General features: G+C 43.0%; 1 protein-coding gene across 2 annotated transcripts in view; it reads left to right on the top strand.

Moving 5' to 3' along the window:
- syde2 (synapse defective 1, Rho GTPase, homolog 2 (C. elegans)) overlaps positions 1-15,990 on the top strand; it is a 41,535-nt gene extending 25,545 nt beyond the window's left edge. For both annotated transcript variants that reach the window (XM_031859485.1, XM_031859483.1), the window contains exons 5-8: positions 913-1,039; positions 9,746-9,927; positions 10,332-10,563; positions 13,662-15,990. In XM_031859485.1, the coding sequence (XP_031715345.1) occupies positions 913-1,039; positions 9,746-9,927; positions 10,332-10,563; positions 13,662-14,353 (1,233 nt within the window). In that variant the 3' untranslated portion in view covers positions 14,354-15,990. The remainder of the gene's footprint in view (positions 1-912; positions 1,040-9,745; positions 9,928-10,331; positions 10,564-13,661) is intronic.
- The last annotated feature ends 1,500 nt before the right edge of the window (positions 15,991-17,490 follow it).

Raw genomic sequence — 17,490 nt, 5'->3', positions numbered from 1 at the left:
TGTGTGTGTGTGTGTGTGTGTGTGTGTGTGTGTGTGTGTGTGTGTGTCTGTGTGTGTGTGCGTATTTGTGTTTGAGTGCAACTGGACCCGACCCGCCATTCACAGCCCACTGACTTAACACGTTACCAGGGCAACCACACCAGTTGCTCTGCTATGCAACATACCAGACAGACACATGTAGGAGGAAGTATGTCTGTAGCCGGGCCTAATCCCAGCATAACAAGGAGACCATCGGTGCCAAGTTTCACATGTAAAATGTCAGCATCTGGAGGAAGTTGTTCAGAGTTCCTTTAGGTCGCACTGTGGAGGCTTAGATAAAGAAACATTGATGGTTTACTGCGTAGTGCGTCCATCTTTAATGCTCATAAAGATGTGACAGTATCATCACATCTCTGAGTGTAGATTGGCAAAACACAGCACATTCTTTCTTTTAGCCAAATAAACCAAGTGATGAAACGCACAGATGTATTGCAAATAATGCACAGCAGCATTTTAAAGTAAGACTACATATCATTTGAAAGAAGAAATAATCAAATCTGAAGGCATGAAGAGCAACAAAGGACAGAGCCATCCCTCTTTCAGGATTCACATTCATGGGGGACAAAAGAGGCAGAATTAAGATATAGAGAAATACGATTACAATAGTAAGCAGATGAAAGGTAGAATACAAGGTATGTTTGGTCAAAATAAGTAAATAGTGAATACTGGTGCTGGTGTGGTGCTGCTCCAAGCTGGCCCTCCAGCGTCCCATCAAAAATAATCTACCTTTTTGTAAAACAGACCAAAGTTTTGGCTTCTGTCCAGCACATTTTTTTAAATTGCAGACTTGATCGATATTGTTGTAAAAATGCCTCTCTTTTAAATGTTTTGTTGACGTGACCTAAATTGTGTGTCCATGTGCGTTTCTTTTAGGTTGTGGGTCTCTACCGTCTATGTGGATCTGCAGCCGTGAAGAAGGAGCTGCGAGAGGCGTTTGAGAGAGACAGCTGTGGCGTGGAGCTGTGTGAAAACACCTATCCCGACGTTAACGTCATCACAGGTAAATAGATTGCTGGTGACAGAGCGCATAAGCACAGGGTCACCACACACACACTGAGTATAATTATTTTACTGCGTGGCTTTCCCAAAGAGTGTTGGTGTCCCTCTGATCTACCCTCTTGACTGTACTTCATTGTGATGTCCCAAAATACACTCAGGCTACCCATGAAACAGACATGTGATTCCATTTGAAATCTATTTCAATTACCGCTTATACCATTGATTTTTTTTTAAATTGTCAAAAACTAGTGAAATGTCCATCACAATGTCCAAGAGCCCAAATTAACCTAACCGTTTGTTTTTATCCTGAAGAAACGTTTAAACCCAGATGGTGTCTACTTTTACCCTTCAAAAGAAGACAAGCAGCAAATACTCACATTTTTTTATTTGAAAACGTGTCAAACATATTTATTATATTGTATATTATCAAACATTGTTAAACCGCAATATCATACACCTGTCAGAGCGTTGTGTACTCTATTTTAGACTTTTGCCATTATGAGAGTATTGAAATGTAATTTATACAGAACCGTTTTTGGCAAAAGTTACAAAATGCTTTGCACAAGATGGAAAAACTTAACAATAAGAATAAAAAAATAGATGGGAAAAACACACTGACTAGTCACTTAATTAGGAGATCGAGGCTTTATTGCTAATCGACATTAATAATAAAACAAAGAGGTCATTACTTAGATGGAGGCTGGATTTATTGATCCGGTCCTTGCCCCAGTAAACGTGTCTGAACCGGCATGTCCTCTGCAGATAGGTCAGCACATGTGTACGTGTGTGAGTCTGCTGTTTGTAGTAAAAGCATTCCAGCAGTCAGCCGGTGCCTGGGGCAAGGGCCCACACACACACACACACAGACACACCCACACACACACACACACACAGACACACAAATCAAACCATGCTGTACATTCAGGTCATTCTTTCTCCTTCAGGTTTGTGGTTGAGACATGCTCTGTATTGTCCATTGTAGGACACGCTTTAGTAAATACAAAGCACTCAGTCTGGTTAATGATGGCAGTTTGAAAGATGTTTTATTGCTCCGCATGTAGTGATGAAAATTTGATTCCTCTCAGTTTATTATTCAGCCAGTAATTGAAATGCCACTCAGATTCCTGTGAGATGCATTCTCTCTCCGCTCCGAGGCTGTGAAATACATAATGGAACCAGTGAGTTACAGCACATCTCACAAAGTCTTAAGCTTACAAAAACAGCCGTGTCATTGGATTGAGTAATGATTCCAGCAGTGCGACAGATGAGGGGGGGGGGGCGGGGGCAAAGTTGTAGAAAATTACTTGGTCATGATTTTTGTTTCTCCCACAAAAAGAGGAAGACCAATGAGCCCCTGGACATTGTAGGAGCTGCTGTTGGTTTTGGGAAGAGGCCCCGTATAGGCGTCGTCCTATCATGCCTGCTTTGATCCACATGCATTTGCATGGCAGGCCAAAGAACACAGTTAACAGTTGAGCGGGTTAGGAAAAAAGGGCCAGCACCAGCGTGGATTGTTGGTTTTTGCTCGCTGCCTAAATTTGCTCCACCAAGCGAGGTGCTGTTGCAGATGGGCCTGAGTGAGTGGGAGAGGACAGAGAAGTGGGGGAGGGGAGGCAGATGAGGGGTTTATGGTGTGTGTGTGTGTGTGTGTGTGTGTGTTGCAAAAATGTTCATCTGGGACATAATCATGGGTTTAGTCTAAAAAACATACTGTCCTGAAACTTGACTGACCGTATTCGACTTTTTCTTGCCACTGTTTCTAAACGTAATCTCTTCATGTTACAAGAAATGCTCCTAATTTGAATTCATAACTGAAGTGAAATGTCACTTATAAATCTTATAAATTTAAAGGCTGAATTTGTGGATTAAAAGGGAGTCTCTGCAGTGCCGAGTCAGGCTCGGGGCTAATGAGCGAACAGCAAATGGATGAGCTAAGAGGCCTGGCGTGTCACACGGCTAATTTAAAAGCGGAGGTAGTGAAAGGGATTATCGAGAGATCAGAGTTCAATCCAAAGCTTGCAAAACATGCTCAGTGCGCGGCCCTCAATTGTTTCAAATCACAGTTCACTCAAAAGTACCAGAGAGCTGTTATCAACAAGAGCACCATGCTGTTGGAAATCAAGACAAACAGTATTATCTTCAGCAGTTTGTGGTCCGTAAATAGTCTTTCTGCTCTGTAGTTAATCTGTCCATGTGCGACACTTTAGAGGCATAGAAAGAGTCTGAGCTGCAGTATGTTGGGTGATGTGGAGGTGGACCAGAGGGATTCATAGCCTCTATAGATTCCTGGCAATCATCGAACAATTCACCAGAGTCGTGGTTCAGTTCTCTACTTTTATGTAAATACGCGTTGAAAACGCTGTCTCTTTTTCTTAATTACTTTAATGTACACTGAATGTGCCACATATTGGACACCTACAACTTTAATAATCCTATAACCCTATATCTCCTCAACTTGTTGTTTTTAAACTTTTTATTTTGTACGGATTAACAAAATGATACATCGTGTTAATGAGCAAGCTTTACAGATTCTTGGAAGTGGATTTATTTGTACCTTCTGACAGAGCTAGGCTAGCTGTTTCCCCCCCGTTTCAAGTCTTTATGCTAAGCTAAGCTATAAACTGTTGGAGACAGCTTCAAATTGACTATGAGAGTGATACTGATCTTCTCATCTAACGTTCAGCAAGCTAATTTGTGCGTTTCCCTAAATATTGAACTATTTCATTAAATAGGCATTTGAAGTGATTATTCTTATTTTCAGCCACTTTAATCTACACTCAGTATGCCCATGTGTCCCTCATTAATACTGTAGGAGAAGTTTAATTGGAGCAGGATTTTTGCACTTTTCAGTAGGCCTTTGTGTTGTCAAATAGTTCAGTTACTCAAACTATCAGATGATGCTTTTCTACCCAGTGACGAAGGCATCACACACCAGTTTGGAGTGGGGATGGAGGTCAGTCGGTAAAATCTAAGGCTGTATGATGTCAAATGTCACTCAGCATAAGCAGAGTATAACACAAAAATAATAACAAGCAGAGCATAACCACAAAATGAAAACAATTTATTTTAGAATTCACGCCTCCTTACATGTCACCCTGGTTGGATAAAACAAATACACAATGAATCACTGTGAGAAAGGCCACTGTAGCGACCGTAACTAATGATTAAACCCTCAGCTCAACCTGTTTTGGCCTTTGTGTGGAAACAAAGCTTCTGAAGTGATCCAATGGTGGCAAACTTGTCCGGATATCTGTCGTCTGTCCCAAGCCCGGCTGGTTGACAGCTCAGCCCAGTTATTCATCCTTGTTTGAGGTCTTTTAATTTGCCTCGCCTGACTCGTCATTTCCATAGCCTATTTCTCGACGCCACCCCCACCCCCACCCCCCGCCCTCGGCAGTACACCAGTGAAGACATGGAAAGTCATTAACAAGTGCCCCCTTTGTTGCCGAACAAACACAGATGGTATTTGGCTCACGCATGGGGGATTAGCTGAACCTTGGGCCGGCCGGGGAAGCAGGCAACCACTTTACAAAGAGCTGCAGGCCTGTGTGGGTGTCAGAAGAGCTCTTACAATGCGGTCGGTAATCATAAAGACATATTACTGATGAATCCACATGAAGCATGAGAGCGCTGCTGTTTCCAGATTCAGGAATGGGGTATGCGGGGGTTACGGAAAAAGTTGAAGAAACCTCAGTGTAAAGCTTTGCCGTGCCACCGGACAAGGCAGCGACCCACACACACACCTCCTCTGGCCCCCCCTAGTGCTGTGGGGGCGTGCAGGACAGCGGGGGGGGGGGGGGGGACAAACCCCCATTTGTTCTCCAGGCGAGGCGTTGACTGCAGCACTGACAAGAGGAGTGACCTTCCGCTTTGTTTGAACAAGAGGTCAAAGGTAGAGCCGTGCCCCAGTGCATTGTGTGCCTTGTAGTGTTTGGTGGCACATTTGGAACATTGAAAGTCTGAATTGATTAGAAAAAAATCACACAAATTTACATCAAAATACTTTTCGCTACTATACTCTGTAGCTTTAATTGCATGTTTTGAAGGAGCTGCTATTGATTTCAGGACTCATTTCAGTTAATCCGCCATGCGTGTGGGTGGAGGTATATGTATGTGTAGTTCATATCTCTGCTGGTTTCAAGCCAAACCCCCAACAGTCTAAATGTGAGAGAGCAAGACACTCAGGCTGTGCTTGTTGTCAGCTTGGCTGTGAAGGAAAGTGAAGCACCTGCAGTTGAAGCACACCTGTTCACCCCTGAGCCCATGACCTTGTGTTTGTGTGGCTCAGGCACCAACAGAGGGGCTAAGACGCAAAAGTAAACACCAGCACTGACTCATGAGCAGGCTAATGATTTACCTGAATGGCTGTATTTTCCTCACTTCAGACAAACACAAGCACACATGAGCACAAGGTCTTACTGACCTGTGTATTTTCTTTAAATTACTGAAATGGAAACAGCCTAAACACGTAGTCGTATATATTGAGTGCGAGGCATAAAGAGGATGTTTTGTTTCATGAAGCAGCACTAACGCAAACCGGTCCTGCTGTTGTTGTGTCTAGATGATCTGCCTCACAGTGAAGTGAAGGTCAAAGGGTCTTTCATTTCAGACACAAACAAAACAAAACAAATCAAGAGGTACCTCTCTTTATTTTATTTGCACACCGGCTTAACAAAAGAAGCCTTGCTCTTCAGAGATAAGGGTGGAAACATATGGCTCATTTTAGCTTCCAGGCAGTCTGTGTTGTTCCTGCGATGAAACACGCTGATTATTATTATCTCAGTAAAGTCTCAGCAAAGATTGAGAACAGGAAGCCGGAGGATGTTCATAAAGCATTTCTGCGTAATCAGATTTGGAAATCAGCATGTGCAGAGGAGCATTAAGGATAGGGAATGTATCTTGCGTTCATGGGTCCTTATCGCATTCTGCTCATACCAGATTTCATACCAAACCCGATGAAGATAATTGATAACTGAAGTGAATAAGAACTAAAAAACAAACATGGAAACATGGCGCCACAGATCATCCGGGCACAGGGGACACCTTCAATAGCAGGGACATTTTATGAAGTTTGAATGTTTTCCCGAAGTCGCGTTAAAGTCTGACTCCGCTGACCCATAGCTGTCAACACGTTGGTCGGGGGTGGGGGGGCTGGCATGGTGCGCCTGTGTGCTTGTTTGGGTATGAGTTGTTTTTTTCTCTCTCTCTCTCTCTCTCTCTCTCTCTCTCTCTCTCTCTCTCTCTCTCTCTCTCTCTCTCTCTCTCTCTCTCTCTCTCTCTCTGTATATCTGTGTGTGTTTGTGCGTGCGTGTCTGTTTGTCGGGTAGTGTTGAGTCTCGAGTTAAGAAGAAAGAGTTGTGGATGGACTTCAAAAGCAAGACAGCAAAGTTGCTGTTTTTCTGTTATTATGGTAGCTGGCACAAACAGTACAATATCTATTATTTTTCAAGTATCTATTATTCTAGTGGGGACAGATTCACAGCATTGGATAATCGCCAAAACAAATCTAATTCCACATATCATAGTCAGCATTTACAGTCTAAGCTCATTTGTAATGCTTGTCCCCAGAAATGAAATAGATAAACAGTGCAATAGGCAAAAAAGCCCAACTGTAGGAAACGCATTCAATAAATTATACAAATTACAGCTAAAATGTGTAACAAGAGTCTACAGCACAGAGTTAAATGCTAATGACGGCACGCTTACAACGCTAACATGCCAATGTGCAGCAGGCATAATGTTTACCATGTTCACCAGCTTTGTTGAGCGTGTTAGCATTTGATTTGATATTTAGCACTTAGCACAGCGGAAGTTGTTGGTAATATTCATTTTGCAGGTATTTGGTCATCAGTTTGAGCATATTGGCCAAAGCTAAATGTTCGTCACGATTTGTCCTCTGGAGACCATAGATATCTGGAACAAATTGAGTGCATGATCTTCCAAAACTGTTTAATGTCATATTAAACAGAAATATACATATAAAAAGGAAGTATTGTGGATTAACTTTTGAAAGAAAAGAAATAAGTGCTAACGAGAATTCAAATCACTTAGTTTTTTTATACCTTTTGAATTTATTGTGAAACCTGTTGTGGTTTTGTGCTTGATGAGTAGTTTGACCAATAAATGCAACACTTAAAGTTTCCAGTAGTTTATTCTCTCAATGAGTGTTGTGTTTTGTTTCTGCTGAATGTCACTGTGCAGATACTGAACCTAATGCTAATCTGAGATTTAAGTGTAACACTGAGCTGAATTTAGATCTTTCTTTCACCCTCTAATCCTTTATCCAAAAGCTTGTATGTCCATGTAGCTGTTGGAAAGGAAAACGGGAAATTGAAGTGTGTCATCACCTAAAAACAAAGAAATGCAAGGTTCCCTTTTTAAAACATTTGTCAATCCGCTTTATTAGATTATTGTGTGATGGACCCACGATGCCAGTTAGGAATAGACTGCAAAGCTTTAAGCCTCAGGCTCCCTTAGAGAGCAGAGCGGGGACTTACTGGGATTAAACAGTGAGCACGTTAAATTGTGCCCTCCATTCTCCTTACTGGGCCTAATTGGGATGTCAGCAGATTTACCGTGAATCTTACTGCAGTTTGCTGTAAATAAAAAGGCAAGAGGCAAAACATTTCGGGTGTATGGGAGGAAATCCAGCGATGTAGAAGTGATAAAGTAGGAGCTCCTATTTACAGCATCCAAATCAGAATCAGTTGCAAAAGCCCAAGGGATTGTGACACTGCTTTGGGATGCAGGGAAACAATTGTGAATGGGTTTTCATGCTTACATCCTTCAAGCTGATATACAATCATACCCACAATCAGAGATCCGTGTTTGTAGGAAGCCTATCCAACCTCCAAAACAATGCAAGAACCTACGGCAAAAAACATATTCAGCTCATAAAACACATTGCACTACAGTCTGAATATTCATATTTCACCGCTGCATAAATAAACAGAAGGGGTGCATCATAATGTTTGTGCCAAACTCAATCTACAATTGAGCAATGCAAGGATTTCACACATAGAAGGAAGAAGCTTAAAGAGCAGAAATGAGCAGCCCAGCAACACACCAAAACATCGTCCACAAGCAGATCCGCAGCAGAGCAGTGAAACAGCCGTACGCCTCTGCAGCATCACAGCATTCTCATAGTGTCAAATACAGCCAAGACATTATATGATAAACATGTTGGCACAAGTGTTTGGAGTAGGAAAGCAGCAATCGCTGGCATCTCAGCGGAGAATAAACCTTTTGGGACGAGTTGCCAGGGTCCAAAGGTGCAGACAGCAAGGACAGGAAATCTTTGTACTGATTGGACTGTTGGCAGCTGGGCATGCTTATGAAATGTTGTTCAAGCATCAAGTGTTTGTAGCATCAGTGGCATTGCAGAACAAAACGTGTGTTGGGTATATGGTGCACTGTGCAAATATAGATTCAGTGTGGTTGCATTGATATACAGTATGTCGAGTAAAGTATTTCACATTTGTCTCACACTGGCTCAGGGAATGTGACAAGGAGGGAGTCCACACAAGGTCATACTTAAAACCAAACATAACTTATTAAACTAAGGTAAACACAAAATGGAGTGCGCAAAGTCAGTGACGGAAGCAGTGCATGTGTGGCGTGTGCGCTGTGGAGGTGTTGAAGGTGCAAAAACCAAAAAGATTGTAATGCATGGTGGAAGTCAGCTGTAGCAACGGAGAGAGACAACGAGCATCTGGACCAGCTTTTATAGCCTGGAAGGCCCAGGTGAGCTTAATCAAGCTGGCGACCGTCCCTTGTAACAACACAAGGGATCAGCTTTAACGGGCCCAGAGCCATCCATCCATTTCTAGCTCATTGTCTGTCTTCAATTGGCAGACATCAAGTCTGTCAAACCTTTCTTTGTGAACAAACAACGCTGCATCAGTGGCGTACTCTTTTAAAGTTGTATTTGGGACAACAAAAGGTGATTGGTCAAGTGTGTCCTTCACATTTCTAAATGGTTTGATCAACAGTGTGCTTTGTTTGCTGGTAATTTTATCATTGTGGCGACAGTAACCCAGAGGTCTTATAAAATATCATAGAGACATTCGTCTGTATTACTTTGGAGCATAACCAACATTGCTGATTACACAGCCCCCAGCCGTCTCTGAAAACTGATACAGCTTCATGCAGACACTCACCACAAAGAGCTGTCACGCTGCAATGAGCCTTTCTTATTCACATATTTATCCCCCCCCCCCTTTACCTTTGATGAAAAGACGTGCCAGCGATATTTCAGGAGCTTAGTGGAGACAGACAGCGTGGGTTTCAAGTTTTCCCGTAGCTTTTGTCTAACCTAGGAGAGGCAGAAGTCACAGGTGTGAACGCGCCATCACAGACATCAGCCCCCCCCCCACCTCCCTACTCCAATCAGGCATCTCAGCAGACACCATAGTATCACCCGAGGGAACACTGGGACCTCAATTTGCAGCCAAGAGAGTGTGCCAGGTTCAGTGGTTTGAAAGAGAGGGGAAATAAAAGCTTTTTAAAGATATCTTGTTCGTGATTTGTCAGGTGTTACAGCTGCCTGTGTTCTCAGTTCAAGCGTGGGGAAAATGAATGACCCCCCTCAGCTATGATCCAAACAACTCATTTATTTATTCACTGACACATTTAACATCCGCTCACTATGTTGCTGCAGTCATTTTTCCTCACGCTGTATTCTCTCTCTGTCTCTCCAACCTTTCAGGAGTACTGAAGGACTACTTGCGAGAGCTGCCCTACCCTCTGATCACCAAGCAGCTGTACGAGGCGGTGTTGGAGTCCATGGCCACGAGGCCTCTGCGGATAGGAGCAGCGGGCTGCGAGAACGACCAGGCCGACACGGAGCACACCGTTGGCCTGCTGGACAACCTGCCAGACGTGGAGAGGGTGAGGAAGACAAACTCTGCATCTCCCTCCCCCCGCCAGCGCTCACAGTCATCATAGTCCTAGAATATTGTCATAGAACTGGTTGTGAAAGGGATAATTGTGGCTCAGATAATGATGGCCATGATGATAATGCTACAGATCACTACTGTTTAACCTCTATTACGTAGGCTTTTACATCGGGGGATATTAGTGGTGGCATACAGTCCACAAGCCTGCCAACTATTTTCAGATTAATCATAAATGACTCAAAATGAAAACTTGGATTTTGCAGTGTAGCTCTGCTGCTGCCAGTGGTACTACTACAACTACTAATCATAATAATAAGACGGCCGTATTTGTCTCTGTGTGTGTGTGTGTGTGTGTGTGTGTGTGTGTGTGTGTGTGTGTGTGTGTGTGTGTATCAGATGACACTGCAGACGCTTCTTGACCACCTGAAGCTGGTAGCGTCCTGCCAGGAAGTGAACAAGATGACGTGCCAGAACCTGGCGGTGTGTTTCGGCCCGGTGCTGCTCAGCCAGCGCCAGGATGCGTCCTGCCACACCAACCGAGTCTTCATTGACTCAGAGGAGCTGGCCAGCGCGCTGCACTTCAAAAAGCACATCGAAGTCCTGCACTACCTGCTACAGCTCTGGCCTGGTGAGCGATGGTTAGATTTGTGAATAAATGTTGTCATTTTTGGACAATATTTTGTTATGTTAAATACACCTCTACAAGGTATTTCGGTTTGAAACATGTTCTGTTTTTACAAGCAGTTAGTATACATCAGACAAACGTCAGTGAGTCTGTAAACACAGCCTCTTGCCTTGCCTGCTTAAGGGTATTATATGAATCAGTGCCAGCTCTGCGGTTCAGCTCTACAAAGGATTGTTAAAGGGCTCGGTTGCTTTGATCCTTGAGGTTTTCCACCAGTGGCACAAATACAGCTGATAGCCATTGGCCACCATCTGTTGGCTCCTCAGAGATGAAGCTCTCCACAGAGTGCTTCATCGTGGCAGACTGAGCCAATCAGAGCCAAGCCAGTAAGCCCCAATGTAAACCAAACTTTTGAGGCGTGGCACCCTGTCTTAAGAGAAACCACCAACCAAGGACAGAGACCCAGTACCAGCCTCACACACACACACACACACAGGTCATCTGTCTGCCTGCACAGCTGCTCTCTGCCAGCTGCAGCTGTCTGCTCAGTGTGAGATATGAAGTGACAAAAAAAATGATTCAGAAGGGCGTCAAGAAAAGAGCTCCAGGCGTGCGGGAGGTCACGGCAACTAATTTAATATTTCTCAACCCTCTGCGTTTCATTTTTTTAAACCTTGTGTTCACCGCATCTCTAATCAATGTGTGAGCCATTCAATGGCTGTTGCGGTGCAGTCAAAGTCTCAGCTACTGTGGAAAATTCAAATCCTCAGAGCTCTTCCCTGTAAACCTGTAGCTTTAACCAGAACTGCTGATTGATGTCCAAAGAAGAAGTGACTCTGTGTCTGGTCTGGCCTCTGGATTTAAATGCATCCACAGACTCCCACACTGAACAAATTCTGTGTAAACTGCTGAAGTGGAGCACCCTCCACCCTCCTTTTACATCAACTGTGGAAGAAACACACAGAAAAGGAAAGCACACCAACTGAATAAGTCAGCATTTGTGAATCCCATAATTGCTGGCATAGTCTGGTGAAGTACAAGTGGACATATCCTATGTTCTATCCTCCCAATGGAGGAAGAAGATGGGTTCAAGTGGTCTGAAGAAAAATAGTTTTTAAGCCTGCACTTCTTCTGCACTCCTGTCAGCAGCTGATGTCACGCAGTTAGTGCCTATAATGATCTGTAATAACCTTGACAGTCCAGGTTCAAACCTTTGTTCACACCCTCAGTAACATCTCCATTCTGTCTGCTTCTCCCAGCTCAGAGCGTAGGACGCCTGGACTGTAATTAAAGACATTCCAGGCTTAACCTTAGCCCTCAGCCCCTGAAGCTTCACCCTAACATTTCACAATCATTATGGGATATTTTCAGCCGCCTCTTCACGCCTGTCACACACACACACACACACACACACACACAGACACACACACATACCTGACCCGCCAAGGCATTGTTGCTCAAGCCTCAAGTGTGCATGTCTTTGGGCAAGTGCAAGGAATTCTGTCACTAGTGACTATTTCCAGGTAGCGTGAGAGAGCATGAGCATATGTGTGTTGAAGAGGCTGAGGGGGTGTTGTGTGTTCGGTGTGAATTATGTAGTTTGCCGACTGTACCTGTGAGCAGATGGTTACACCGACAGAAGAGGAGAATGTCTGTGTGTGGGGATTTGTTTGTGTTATTATTATTACATTTAGCCTTTTTTAACACGAGGAGCAGTGTTTTTGTCTGATTCCTGCCTTCCATTTCTTCTGCTGACAGCTAATAACTTAAATCTGGTCATCAGTGAGTCATGTCTGAAAATAAATACCACGTTGTCTCTTAAAGGAGGATAATTTCTGTTTGTTTTAGGTGATAATTGATGGAGTCTTTAGCCTCAGGAGACTTGCAAGGCATGCAACCGCGCTGCACATAAACACTACTGTATCGGCAACCTGTCCTGATGAATGAAATGCAGTCAACATGCTTCACAAGTCCTCATGTTTTTGTAAAGATAATATTTGAAACCTTTTTCTTACACCTCTAGACTAGATACATTTCCGTATTGTGTATTGTACCTCTTGTACATGACTTACAGCCATAACTTTTAACGCTTTTTTGCTTTTGTTCCTTTCAATCCAGTAAGGGAGAGCTAGCGGTGTCAACAAGTGTAGGCACACAGAGATAAACACAGACAGGTAACCGGACTGTGCTGGTTGTGGTGGAGTGCTCGCTGTTCCCTTTCGTGGCACAGTCGGATGATTCTTTCATAATGTCCAAACAGGGTTTCAGTTTAGTTAATTTTTAAGTTTGGGTTTAGTCAACAGTTGATAGAAAATAGCACAGACGGATGGCACCAAAGTCACAGAGTGTGGTGGTGTGACTTCAGCATGTGTTTGTCTGACTTTGAGCATGGCATGTTCACATTATTTTGGCAGGGCGTTTGTCAGGGCTCCCACAACTTAATGAACTTATTGCCGGCTTATCCTGATATCTTTGTTTCAAAGATAGAAGTTAATTTCATAAACCTGTGGTCTCAGTTATTGTACAAAAGACTTTTCATGGCATGTTTTTTAAATGTAATTTTGACAATGACGTTGCGAAACAGGACTTGAAGGGTCACTTCACACAAATTACAAAAGTAGTATTTTATCTCTTACTCTGAGTGATATTTTGCTCTGCTGATAGTATTGGTTTTGAAAATTGGGGTGGAGGTAAAAAAGCTAATGACAGTTATCTCAAAACAAATGAAACCACAAATATCTGCATGGCTAGACACCACGAGGGGTATATGAGCAAATGTTTTTTTTCCTAATAATTTGGGTGAACTAACCCTTGAAACAAATATTTCATCATTTTGGGAAATATTCTTTCCAAAGGTAAATAAAAGCTGCCTAGCGCCTCTTGCTGTCCCCCACTGTTTCCAGTCTTTATGCTAAGCTAAGCTAACCAGCTGCTGGATGGACAGAATGATTTTGATCTTCTAATTTAACTCTTGGCAAGAAATCAAATGAGTATATTTCCCAAAATGTAGAACCGTTAATTTAAGGATATTAGTTCAAACGGCCTCTATACATTGAATTACTCTGCCTGTCTTATGTCTCTCTTCCTGTCTGCTCCTCCAGTTGTGGACCCACATGGCCGGTCCTGCTTTCAGCCCCCTGCAGCCTGTTTGGCTCCGGCCTCACCTGTCCTGCTGTCAGCTCCTCCCATACGGCGGAGAAAAGAGCGCCCCCAGGTCCTGAACCTCTCTGAAGCGGAGATGGCGGGTGTTCTGCGGCCCAAACCGGGCCGTTTGGACAGCCCCAGCAACCGCTACGCTGGCGACTGGAGCGAATGCGGCGAGAGCTACTTCCCTTGTGAAATTCTGCTGCCTCCCAACAAAGAGGAGGTGGACTATGACGACGTGGCCTCCGAGGACACAGAGGCAGCTGACGAGGTGCAGGAGAAGCCTGAGGACGCAGAGGAAGATGACGGGCAGATGGTCACAATCCCTGCATCTGATCCTGCCGAGCAGGAGCAGCCTCAGAGAGAGGAGGAATATGAGGAGGAGGTGGAGGAGGAGGAGAAGCAAGTAGAGAGTGATACGGGCAATGGGCAGCCATTAGAGGACAAGGAGGAGGAGAGGATGTGCGACCACATCCTGCCCCCTTGTCTGCCCAAAGAGCACACCTACCAGGCTTACATGAAGATCCAGGATATCAGCCCCGTGCTGAGCAACAGGGTCAACCTCAGAGACCTGCAGGAGAGCATCGACACTCTCATAGGAAACCTGGAGCGAGAGCTCAACAAGAACAAGCTCAACGTTGGATACTGACTCCTACGACAGTGACACACACACATATCCACTCACACACTCGTGAAGACTGATGGTGTTTGGAAAGACCTTCTTTACCGTTCAAGGTGCTTCAGGATACAGCCACAGTGTTTCCATGGAGCTCCTGTGATGTCGGCGCGGTGCTTCTGTACAAACCTAAAGGACGAGGTGAGAAGAAATGCAACGGGGCACTTCCGGCGTTTGTAATTTACCCATAGACATTCCGCAGTGTTTTTATTTTATTGTTATTTTGTCGACTGTTTTACTTCATGTTGTGTGTTTGTTGCAGTCCGGTTCTGTGTTCCATGTTGTTATTGTTGCTTCTCTTCTTATTAGAAGAACCCATTGACCCCTCGGGGGTTTAAACGGTGCCTTAATTGTGTGAAGGTGGTACGTCAAGAGGAAAATCCACCCTGAAATACAATGCATTCCCTCGTGTGATCTCGATACAGTGTTGATAACCTCTGTGATGTTATGAAGATACGTTTTTACACAGACAAAGGCTGCAGTGTGTTGTGTTTTTTAGCAGGTACGAATCCACAAAGGGGACTACGGGGCTCTACTCAGGCAATCATTTAAGCGATACTGATGTCAACATTTTAAGGGCAAAATTCCTGATATACTTTATTTAACATTGACCATTTTCACACCAAAACATCCCAGTGCTTCCAGAGTTTTGATGGCTGGCTTCTGAAGCCATTGGACACTTCCACAACTAAGCAGTGGTAGGCAAAAAATCTGGGATGCATTCGGCCTTTCAATTAAGAATTGGATTCCAAGAAACGTTTGTAATTAGTTAATTAGATTAATAAATGAAAAGGTGGTTCTCCAGACATGGACAGGGCCTCTATCACTTATGGATGAAAACTGCTCCCCTGTTTCATTGAACCCTGCTGTTATTGACCAGAACATTTGTCTCTAATGCTGAATGGGAAATATCTGAGTTTCTTGCTTCTACCGTCTACTTTTTGAGCACGTAAACACAGTGTTTAGTAATGCAAACCAAGATCATAGGAGGAACCTGTGTGCATTCTGTTTGAGGGTGGATTTCCTTTTTTTTAAGGCAGCAGAGAGCTTTTCTATTGAGGTATGAAACACTAAATGTTGTACAACAATAATGCACTTATAAGGCAGGCAGTAGTGTAGATTGTCATTATAGCTCATGCAGTAGAATGGACTGTGGACTGAGTTACGGGAGACACAGCCGCCACTGAAACCTCCTGTTAAGGATAAATAAGTAAGAAAAACATTTATTTACGTTCTGTATTGTGCAAGATGTTTTGACACCCATGTAAAGGTCTAGAATGAAACTCTTTATCTCTGAACAGTAGAGATGTATTTGATCTTACGCAGGCAACTAAAAACGGAGAAAATGGGTTTCATGCGGCATCATATTTACTTTTGGCGTAACAGAATACTCCAACATTTTGGTAAATTAGCTTTTTCACTTTCTTGCCGAGAGTTAGTTAGATGAGAAGATTGATGACATGTCGTGTCTGTATGCTAAATATCAGGCTAGAACTAGAAGATCATTAGCTTATTTTAGCCTAGCTTAGCGTGAAGACTGGATGCAGGGGGAAACGACAACAACCCTTTCTTGTTTAATCCCTGTGTTTGCACAGAGTCTTTGCACTATGCTTAGATTAGCTCATGTATCAATCTTCTACCTCTCTGCAGAAAAAGCAAATAAGCTACATTTTCCCATCTTTTTGGCAAAAACAGTGAATTACACAAAGTTGAAATGTGAAGCACAGCTTCAAAGCAAACAGTGAAAGCTGTTGGCGGAGGGCTTCAGTTCGTACGACTTAGCTAGCTGCCTAAACCGACAAAGGACGTTATTAGCAATCCAGGGATTCAGAATGATCAGTATTTAACCTGTATGTGTATATAATTATATAAATGTATTCGGAGTATATTATTTTTTACAGCTTCTATTTCAATGGCGTATTTAAATACTTCTGATGACCTCGTAGTGTTGTAGAAATAGTCGCTTTTCCTCCCTTCAAGCTACCTGTACACATCTTAATGTGCTGGACTAATGGTACAACTTTAGCTGTAAAATATATGATAAAATCGTGCTCTTGCAGAAAAAAAGTGATATTTTTATTGTATTGTGTATATATTTGACATTGTTTTGTGTCTGTAGTGGACTAAGCTGTGTGTTCATGATGATTATTGGTGTTTTTTAAGGTACTGAACGTTGCATGGTCAAAAGCTTTACTGACATAAACAAGGCTGTTTCTCATATGCCTTTGTATTTGATATTTATGTGTAAAAAGACTTGTTTTGTAATGTATGCTCGTTTGTTCGTCATCCTGTTCCTCCAATACACAGATGACTGCACTGGTCAAGCTTTTCTCCAGAGGACTTGAATGCTGACAGTGATGTTGTTTGTGCAACTTCCATGTCATACATTATATTCAGCATTATCTTAGAATATGGCCATTTATTTCCACTATCAAAAATGTGCATCTCAAATTGACATCAGTCTTGTTTTCTTGAAACAAATGGAAAAGATATGTTGCATTAAACAGTTTCAATTGTGAAACCCAGTTGCAAAATCGAACACTTGTTTTAAGAAAGAGAGGCATAAGATTGGGCTTGAAGAGAAGATGGACAGTTGATGTAAGGTTTGCTTTAGTATTTATATATTTTTCATTTTGTTTTTTTTACTGTTCTTCCCCCCCCCCCCAGCATGGTGTGTGTTCACAGTCCTGCTGCTTCATAGTGGTGAAGCTGTGGCTGCTGCTGTAGTCGGTCTGGTGAAAGTGAGTTTCAGCAGAGTTCCTTTCAAACCATCTGTCTGTACTGGCAACACAAAAACAACCAGGGCCCCATTTACAGTATAAAAAAAACAATGTGGGAGAGCATCACCTGCAGTTTGATCTCATTTAGATTGTTTTTAAAATAGGAAATTCAAAGATGCTGATTTCTGCCTGCAAACACTTCAAAGAAATAAACTCGTTTTTCCTTTGCAGTGGCAACACGTTAGGTGCTCTTCCCGTCTGCTTTAGTATCCTCTTAGCTCAATACAAAAGACATTTTTTGTATTGATCCTGAGAAATGTATGATCACAATAAAGTATATTATTTTACATTTACATGTGGACTGTGACTCTTTTTTTGGCAGAGATACAC

The sequence above is a fragment of the Anarrhichthys ocellatus genome, unplaced genomic scaffold (assembly GCF_004355925.1).
Source record: "Anarrhichthys ocellatus isolate YVR2014 unplaced genomic scaffold, GSC_Weel_1.0 scaffold22, whole genome shotgun sequence".
Taxonomy (NCBI): Eukaryota; Metazoa; Chordata; class Actinopteri; order Perciformes; family Anarhichadidae; genus Anarrhichthys; species Anarrhichthys ocellatus.
The sequence above is the reverse complement of the archived record's forward strand: the minus strand, read 5'-3'. Positions and strand labels throughout refer to the sequence as shown.